Raw genomic sequence first — 9550 nt, forward strand, 5'->3', positions numbered from 1 at the left:
GGTGGTCTCAGGGTCCGCAGCCTGCCTGGATCCCTAATGCTCAGGCAGGCCTCCACGGCTGGCTCCCAACATTCTCTATTTCCCTTTCCTCTTTTGGAATACCAGTCAGGCATAGGTTCAGCCTCTTGATATAATCTCACATCTTTTGAAGGTTTTGTTCTTTCTTTATGAGTTTTCTTTCTATGTTTATTTATTTAATTAATTAATTTATTTATTTTGAGTTGGAGTTTCACTCCATCACCCAGACTGGAGTGCAGTGGCCACTCCTGGCCACCTCAGCCTTGACCCACTGGGCTCTGGCGATCCTTCCACCTCAGCCTTCCGAGTAGCCGGAATTACAGGCACGCACTACCATGCCCTGCTGATTTTTGATTTATTGTAGAGATGCGGTCTCGCTGCCCAGGTGGGTCTCAAACTTGCGGGCTCAGGCAATCCACTCACCTCAGCCTCCCAAAGGCACAGGATTACAGGCTGAGCCACTGAGCCCGGCTTCCTTCTTTGTTTTCAACAGATCAGGTTAATTCCATGTTTTGGTCTTCAAGTTCTAAGATTTTTTTTCTGCTTGATTAATTCTGCTTTCCATGTCTGTCGTCTTGTTACTTATTTTCTGGATGAAATTTTTTATGGCCAAAATCTCTGTTACAAGTTCTTTTGGTGTTGCATCTTGTCTTTCTTGAGTCTTAGTCACTCTTTCCATTCATTCTCTAATCCCTGTTGTGTTCTGGGGCTAGTCATTGGTTTTGGTGACTTCCATTGTTTGGATTCTAAGGTCTGATTTTTTCAGGCATTTCTCTTTGTTACACTAGAAATTACCTGTGTTCTTTCATTGCTTTTTTTTTTCTCCTCATTTGTGAACAATCTCTTTCTTTTCTCTTTAGTTCGATTATTCAGTAGCAGTGGGAGAGGCTTTCACTTCTGATGTTTGCTCAGCCCTCTATTCTTCCCTGAGCAGTGCTCTGAATTTGTCCTATTTTGAAACAAGGCTGTAGGTGGGAAACTTTTCTGTCTCTTGTAGTTTTAAGAGTTGAATAAGACGTAGGATGGTTAGGTAGGATTCGGAAACTACTTACAAATCACAATGTTCACTGATTGTGCTATGGGTTTCCTGAGACCCACTCCCTACTCCCACTCTATTTGATGATGCAATGGGTACATGTGTGTACCCCCTATATCCAAGGTATAATAGCAGCAATGAGGAGAACAGATAAAAGTAGAATAAAATAAGACAGACAAAATTTTTTTTAAAACACAGAAAAACAGAAAACAAAGCAAAAAACAATTAAACAGCCACCCACACACAAACAAACAAAAACCAAAACAACTTGGAAAAAAAACAAAGCAAAACAAACAAACAAAAAAGATAAAACAGGAGACCTGAACACACACACACACACACACACACACACACACACACACACACGCACACGCACATGCACACGCACACGCACACACACATACACACACCCAACACAAAATAATAGAAGAAAAAAAGAGAAGAGAGAAAAAGAAAGGTATTTACAAAGAAACAACAAACCCAAACTTCTTACACACTCACACACACACACACACACACACACACACACACACGTCCAATGCAAAATGAAAGGAGAAGGAAAAAAGAGAAAAGAAAGAAATTGAAATCAAATCCTCAGACATGCATTAAACTAAAGAGAACAAAAAAAACAAAAAAATTGAATAAACACTCAGTCATTTGTGTACACACATAAACAGAAAACAAAAAACAAAAGAAGAAATAAAAAAAGGTGGGAGGACTATGGATAGAATCCTCACATACACATTTATGCACAAAGAAAAAGAAGAAAAAAATAAAAAATAAAAAAACAGGAAAAAAAACCAAAAAATAACCTGCCCTCTTGTGGCAGGTTCTGTAATTATTCCTTTCAGCTGCTCACAGGTAAGCCCCTCTACTGTCTCCTACAGAGCTGAAGCCTTATTCACAATCTCCCCAGTGTCTGTGCAGGGAAGGAGGAAGAGGCAGAGGGGATGGGTACAGCTTCGGTCTTCCCCTCCCACTCTCATATATTGACACCGGGGATCCCCTTCGGTGAGGAGGTATGGGATTGTCTCTTCCCCAGGTACTGGTGAGGAGGCACCCCAGCCAGGGTTATCCTGGAGTAGTTTTCCTAGCATGCCTGACATCCAGGCTCCACCTGGGTTTGTCCCTCTAAGTCATGCCCCAGTCGCGTGGGTGTGACATTCAGAGGATTGCTGAGAGGAGAGAGTTGGGTCAGCCCTGGATTCACCACTGATCTCTTCTGAGGTCTTCCTCGTCCTATTCTGGTTACACCCTTTGTCCTGCAGCTGAACCAGGGTAGGGGGTGGGTTGCCTGAGACTCAACACACATCCTGTCCCTCCTGAGTTTATACTTTCAGGGTATTCCTTCTGAGTCACAATCATCCCCTGACTAGTTAGTCCACTGGTTACAAAGATCAGGTCTGTCTCTCCGTGGTGAGAAAGCCAGAGCACTTTTCTGCCCAGTTTTCAAGGTGGTGGCAGGGTGCCTATTTCATCTTCTCCAGTGGGGTTCTACCTCTGGGCTCCCTTGTTGCGATCCCTCCTCATCCCTTGCTGTCGGAGTTCAGCCAGTAACTGCAGTGGTGAGGCAGAGTACTCCCACCAGCTTCTTTCCAGGAAGGACTTTGCTGATTTTTTTAATAGCTCTCAGCTTCTGTGCCCCAGGAAGTACTGGGTCCAAGCAAAGCAGTTGTGGCACTAGCCACTTCACCAGGAGAGCCCTGGCCCCTTGCTCCCAAGTTCCCACTCAGTCAGCCACAGACGCGTACACAAAATTTTCCATACGCTCACTCACTCACACTGGGACTTGCATAGTCTGACTGGCTCCATTGCCATCTTCCCAGAAGTCCCCTACTTAGAGGCTTTTTTAATGTATCTTCTTTCTTTCCCCTTCCACCATGCTAACTCCCAGCCATCTTTAAGGTCTCAGTTTAAGTCTTCCAAAAAATTATCACTGACATGTCTGTCCCCTAACCTGAGTTAGAAGTTCTTCCTGTGTGCTTCCTAAAATTCCCATAATCTTCCTATCATGTCCTTCTATGTTTCTGTGGGTCTATATTTCCCACAATGACCAACTTGAGAGAAGAGACTACAAATCATTCTCTATTGTATGCCAAACTCTTAACACAGCACATGACACTAGGTACACAGCACATGATTTAGGTACTCCCTAAATCATTGGTAACAGATTTTTAAAAAAACCAAATGACTATATATTACAGAAGTAGGCAAGAATTAGTAGAGAAGAATGTAGAAGAATCCTTTCACATATGACAAAGAGCAAAGAGTCACTTATGGTATAAATCTATGGACATTGTGGACAACTTAATTCAGTATCAAGATAAACAAAATTTACAAATCAGAAATATAAGTGTACAAGCCTGGGCAACAAAGCGAAATCTCTCTCTAAAACATTTTTTAGAGTTGGGTGTGAAGGGATGCACTTGTAGTCCCACCTACTCATAAATTTGAGGAAGAAAGTTTACTTAGGAGTTTGAAGCTGTGGTGAGCTGTGATTGTTCCACTGACCTCCAGGTGAGACAACAGAGAGTCCCCTGACTCAAAAAAAATTTTAAAAAGAAAGAAAGATGCTTTCGCGGATTTATAAATTAGGAACTGGGAAAAGTTTCAGTACCAAATTGCCATCTTGAGATGATGACCACTGAAGTTGTTGGAGGTTATAGCAAGAGCCACAATGAAGGCATGAGGGTTTCCACCATATTTTTCCTGTTCATCTGACTATGAACTCATCTCAACTTTAACCCCAGCAGGAAGACAATAGCAACAACAATAGTGACATTGTGGTATCATGTAGTTGTGGTGCTGCTTCACATTTTCCTTATTTTCATTTGACCCTCATAGCAATTAAGAATGCAGTTGATATTATATCTATTTTACAGATGAGCAAAATACAGGTCAGAGTAACTTGGACAAGGTCAGACAGATAATAAATGACAGTGTCAGAATTTGAACCCTGACATGTCATATTCTAAAGCCCTTGTTCGTTACTTCTCTGCTTTGTAGTTTCTCATGGTCCTTTGAAAAACCAATGTTGATCCCGCTCTCAAAGTCACCAGCCTAAACCATTATTTATATACAGGCATGTGTAAATTCCAGCAGCTCACTGAAATAAAATCTCAAAGGCTTAATTCTCCCACCTCAAGTACAGTGCGAATTTGTCTTAATTATGATGATGATTTTTTGACAGTTTTATAATGCTGTTGTTAGCTAAAGTGGAGAAGCATTTTTCTGTAATGAAAAAAAGATCTTATTCTCCTTCCCACTAAGTGGTTGGTAGTTGGATTTTAGAGAGAATACATAAAACAGGGTTTATACTACTTTCTTTCCTTAAATCTTATAAAACAATGGAATAGGTGGGGAGGAAGAAAGAGAACTAAGTTCTGGAAACAACTTTGGACTAGTGATCATAGAAGTTCAAATCCAAGAATGCCTAAAGAAATATATTTGTACTTCCACACCCAGAACACACCGATGGAATTTACAGCTAGAAAGGATTGAGTCAAATGTCCAAGGTTCTTAGGACTGGTGCCATGATGAAAAGATTAATTTTCACAGGCTTATGTTCTCCTGAGTTCCTGGGTGAAGCTCATTGGAGATTTAAGGTTGAATATTCATTCTCCCAGAATTACTTTTATCAGGAGGTATTCCTGATTCCACAGAACTGGGATGTGAGGAAATTGCCTGGAAAATAAAACAACATTCATCTCTAAGAACAGAAGCATCACCTCTTTCTCTTCCCATCCCTCCCTATTTTCAACAGATCATCAACAATAACATTCATTCCCTGATTAATACTCTGCCAAACTGCATAAAGATTATGTGCATAGTCCTTACAACAAACATCAGAAGAGAATGAAAACATTACTTTTATTGTATAGTTAAGATACCTAAAATGTAGGAAAAATTCTTGGCTTTTCCTGAGCCATACAGCCAGACAGTCACAGATTATGAAAAAAATTAAACTTAATTCCAGTTGTACACAAAATGTATGCTTTCATATATTAATTGCACCCTTTCTTCTTGCATTTTCACATTCAAATTTTTTTAGCCTTCACTTCATCTCTAATGTTCATACTGTCTAACTCCACGAACAGGAAGTGTCAGAAACAACTTCAAACCCAGAGGGAGGTTTGCAGACCATATGGATTATTAGTCATTTAAACAAACCCACCTCTCTGGAATCACAGCAGTTGGCATTGCACCACATAGCTGACATGGAGACAGTTATGCACAATTCCAGCAAGGTGAGGATAAGCATCAGAGATACTAGGCCCTAGGGGATAGGACACTTCATGTCAAACCTAATAGAAATATCCAAGCCGGGTTCGGTGGCTCAGCCTGTAATCCCACGCCTTTGGGAGGCTGAGGTGAGTGGATTGCCTGAGCCCGCGTGTTTGAGACCCACCTAGGCAGGCAAGACCTCATCTCTACAACAATATCAAAAAAATAGCCGGGCGTGGTAGCGCACACCTGTAATTCTGGCTACTTGGAAGGCTGAGGCGGAAGGATCTCCAGAGCCCAGCAGGTCGAGGCTGCGGTGGCTGGGAGCAGCCACTGCACTCCAGTCTGGGCCAAAGAGTGAGACTCCAACACAAAAAAAAAGAAAGAAAGAAAGAAAGAAATATCCAGAGGAAAAAAATGTCAGCAGGAAACCAGATTACAACATCTCCCTCCCGTAACATGGAACAAATTAGATTTAAGACGACGACACACGTAACACTGTAGAAAGGATACAACATCAATCTAACAGCATAAAAACGTGGTCCCTGAAGAGAGAGAGGTGTATTATTTCTATGTCAACCCAAGTGAAGTAGTCATGTGGGGGAAGGAATTGTAGGTAGAAAATTCTGACACCATTACTAACATTTACCAATTTGAATTGCAGTAAATTAAGGTGATTTGTAGGCAGTTTAGGAAAATGGACAAAAATGACTTCATTAACTGTACTTCCTAGGGGGTTAGGCATTTGCAGTATCCCTAGAAATTAAAACACGAACCTGATATAAACACAAAATAAAATTGTTGCTAGGCTTATGATCCTACTGTTACTACTAAAACACCCAGAAGAAACAAATACAAAATGTCTCAGGAGGAAAATCTTCAGAAAAGCCAGTCCCAGATAAATATAAACTTAGATAATTAAAAATAGAATTAAGAAGTGAGAACGTAAACTTCCATGAATACTGTCAGAAAACAGGACTGAGAATGTCAGTAAATAATAGTTCATAGATAGATCACAGACCATCAGGGTAAAATGGACAATTCAAAAGGAAAACATTAGCTTCTAAGTGGACCTCAGAAGAAGTAGAATGTCTAAACACAAACAAAAAATAATTTGGTAAGGCTAGAAAAAACTCCCCTTTCAAACTCCATATTCAAATAAGTTTAAAAGTGAAGCCATTCAAATTTCTTTCTTTTTTTTTTTTTTTTTGAGTTGGAGTCTTACTCTGTCGCCCAGACTGGAGTGCAGTGGCCGCTCCCGGCCACCATAGCCTCGACCTGCTGGGCTCCAGCGATCCTTCTGCTTCAGCCTTCCAAGTAGCCGGAATTACAGGCGCGCGCTACCACGCCCGGCTGATTTTTTGATTTATTGTAGAGATGAGGTCTTGCTGCCCAGGCGGGTCTCGAACCCGTGGGCTCAGGCAATCCACTCACCTCAGCCTCCCAAAATCACGGGATTACAGGCTGAGCCACCAAGCCCGGCGCCATTCAAATTTCAAGACATCATTTGAACATTCCAGATCACAGAGAAAGGTATAAATCTTTCATGTTTGTTTTAGTAAACAAGGAGATGTAAAATAATTGTTTTAAAAACCCTTTGGGGAGCATAATAGTAATATCAGTACTAGTAGTCATATTAGCAATCATATAAAATGATATGCTAAGCCCTGATTTAGTTGCTCTGTCTTAATTATCATATATTTACTTATTTAATTCTCACATCAGCCCTATAAAACAGGTACTATGGTTATTCTCATTTCAAAGATGAGAAAATTAAGACACAGAAAGTTTGTCTAACCTGCCCTTCATTACAGAACTGATAGGTGGCAGACCCAAGATTCAAATCAAGGCAACATGGCACCTTATATATGATTTTTCTGTACATTTTGGATTGTTTGTAATCTTTACAGTTAGCCATAGTTTTTGAAACATACATTTGATGAGGAGCCCATGTAAATGCATAAGTCCGGTGCCTGTGAAGAGTGACAGAGCTTGACTGACTGGACATAAACTGCTAAATTTATCGAGAGAAAAACGCTCCCAACTAGTGCCACAGTAGCACTGGCAATGTTCATTCCAAAACTGTGTTGCATCTAAAAAAGAATCAAAATTTTCAATTAATGTCTTTCGTTCCCTTGGCAACAATTTATTAAAATAAATATTGATTGAATGTTGTTATGCGCCCAGCAATATCCTTGACTCGGGGCAAACGTCAATGAACAAACCAAAGATTCCCCTTGCCTCGTGGAGCTTACATTCTAGCAATAAGACAAACAAAACAAAGAAACATACTAATAGGCAAATTAGTATATTTTGAGGGGGTCAGTATCTCACTCTGTCACCCAGGCTGGAGTACAGTGGCACAATCACGACGATCACAGCTCACGACAACCTCGACCTCCAGGGTCCAGGTAATCCTTCCAACTCAGCAACCTGCATAGCTGAGACTACAGGTGAGCACCACAACATCCAGTTAATTTTCTGAGGAGGCAAGATTTCGCTGTGTTGCCCAGGCTGGTCTTGAATTCCTGCGGTCAAGACATCCTCCTGCCTTGGCCTCCCAAAGTGCTGGGATCGCAGGTGTGAGCCACCCTAATAGATAACCTATATAATTTTCAAAGTAATTAAATTCTGGTGGCTAATAGACTGAGATAATTAGAATTTGGAAATCCAGAGAGAGGACTGGTTTGTGACAGTAAATGGGAATGACACTTGGAGAGAGGCGTGAAGGAGCTGTGGGTGCTAGCCAAGAGGATATCTGGGGGAATGTCCTCTCAGTCAGGAAATCACTCAGTCCAAAGTTCTGAGGCTAGAATGTTCCAGGGAAGCAAGGGGGCCAAGATGGCTGGAGGCGCATAAACAATATTAAGAAACAAAGACAGAAAGTAAACGGAGGGCATATCATCTAAGTGGAAGCAATGATACATGTCCATCTGATGCTCAGGAAAGAGATCTAGGTTGGAAATATTTATTTCAGAGTTGTGGGCATGTAGATGTTATGTCAAGCCATGAGAATACATGAGATCACCTAAGAAGTGAGTGTAGATTGAGACGAGCAGGTAGCAAAAACTAAACTCTGGACACCAAACATGAAAAGGTAAGAGAGAAGAAAACGAACCAGGAAAGGAAACTGAGAAGTAAAAAAAAAAAAAAAACAAAAGATGGGAGGGAACCAGACAATCAGGGCATGCTGGAGGTCAGGTGAAGAAATGCAAATCAAAACCACATTGAAATACCACCTAACCCCTGTAAGAATGGCCATCAATAATAAAGACGGGTGAGGGGCCAACTGTGCTAAATGATACTCATGGGTTAAGTTAGATGAGAATCAAGAATTAATGATTGTTTGAGCAACGTGGAAATTCTCAGTGCCCTTGAAGACAGCAGTTACAGAAGAGTGGAAGGAAAGCAAGTCAAGTCTTATTGAAGTGGGTTTAATTGAAACTGGGTAGATAAGAATTGGAGACAGAGTATGGATAACTCCTTTAAAGTTTAGCTACAGAAGGAAACGTGAATGGTGCCTGTGTCTAGCAGAAGGTGTTGATGTCAAGATTTTATTTTCTTTTCAATTGAGAACAGTGGCAATTTTTCCTCTTTGAAAAACTTGTCTGTGGCAGGTCTTTCTGCCATGAATCCTCTGTTTTCCTTCTTCTCTTTTTCTTGCTAATAAACTTTGTTTTAAAAAATACCAATTCCTATTCAAAATCCTAAAGGCCAATACCTTAAGAAATCAGATAGGCAAGTGGGACCTCATCAAATTAATGAGCTTCTGCTAAGCAAAAGAAACCATCAAGAGAGCAAGGAGACAGCCCACAGAATGGGAAAAAATATCTGCCAACTGTATATCTGACAAAGGCCTAACATCTAGGATCTACAAGGAACTCAAACACTCTAAAAGGAAAAAAATAAACAGCCCCTTTAAAGAGTGGGCAAAAGACGTGAATAGACACTTTTCAAAAGAAGATATACAGGCAGCCAACAGACACATGAAAAAGGGCTCAGCCTCACTCATCATCAGAGAAATGCAAATCAAAACCACACTGAGATACCACCTAACCCCAGTAAGAATGGCCATCATTAATAAAACAAACAAGAACAGATGCTGATGAGGATGTGGAGAAAAAGGAAAACTTCTACACTGCTGGTGAGAATGCGAGCTAATACAACCTCTTTGGAAGACAGTGTGGTGATTTCTGAAAGAACTAGAAATCGACCTTCCATATGACCCAGCAATTCCCCTATTGGGAATATACCCGGAGGAACTCAAATCAG

At 40.9% G+C, this 9550-nt stretch overlaps 1 protein-coding gene across 1 annotated transcript in view; it reads right to left on the reverse strand.

Moving 5' to 3' along the window:
- Positions 1 to 4654: 4654 nt before the first annotated feature.
- The window catches only part of MS4A3 (membrane spanning 4-domains A3), a 14649-nt gene continuing 9753 nt past the window's right edge, over positions 4655 to 9550 (reverse strand). The window contains 3 exon segments of the mRNA XM_008070714.1: positions 4655 to 4738; positions 5229 to 5330; positions 7213 to 7371. Of these exon segments, the coding sequence (XP_008068905.1) occupies positions 4655 to 4738; positions 5229 to 5330; positions 7213 to 7371 (345 nt within the window).

This window comes from Carlito syrichta, unplaced genomic scaffold (genome assembly GCF_000164805.1).
Source record: "Carlito syrichta isolate Samal-C Ts95f unplaced genomic scaffold, Tarsius_syrichta-2.0.1 Scaffold313944, whole genome shotgun sequence".
In the NCBI taxonomy this organism is placed as follows: Eukaryota; Metazoa; Chordata; class Mammalia; order Primates; family Tarsiidae; genus Carlito; species Carlito syrichta.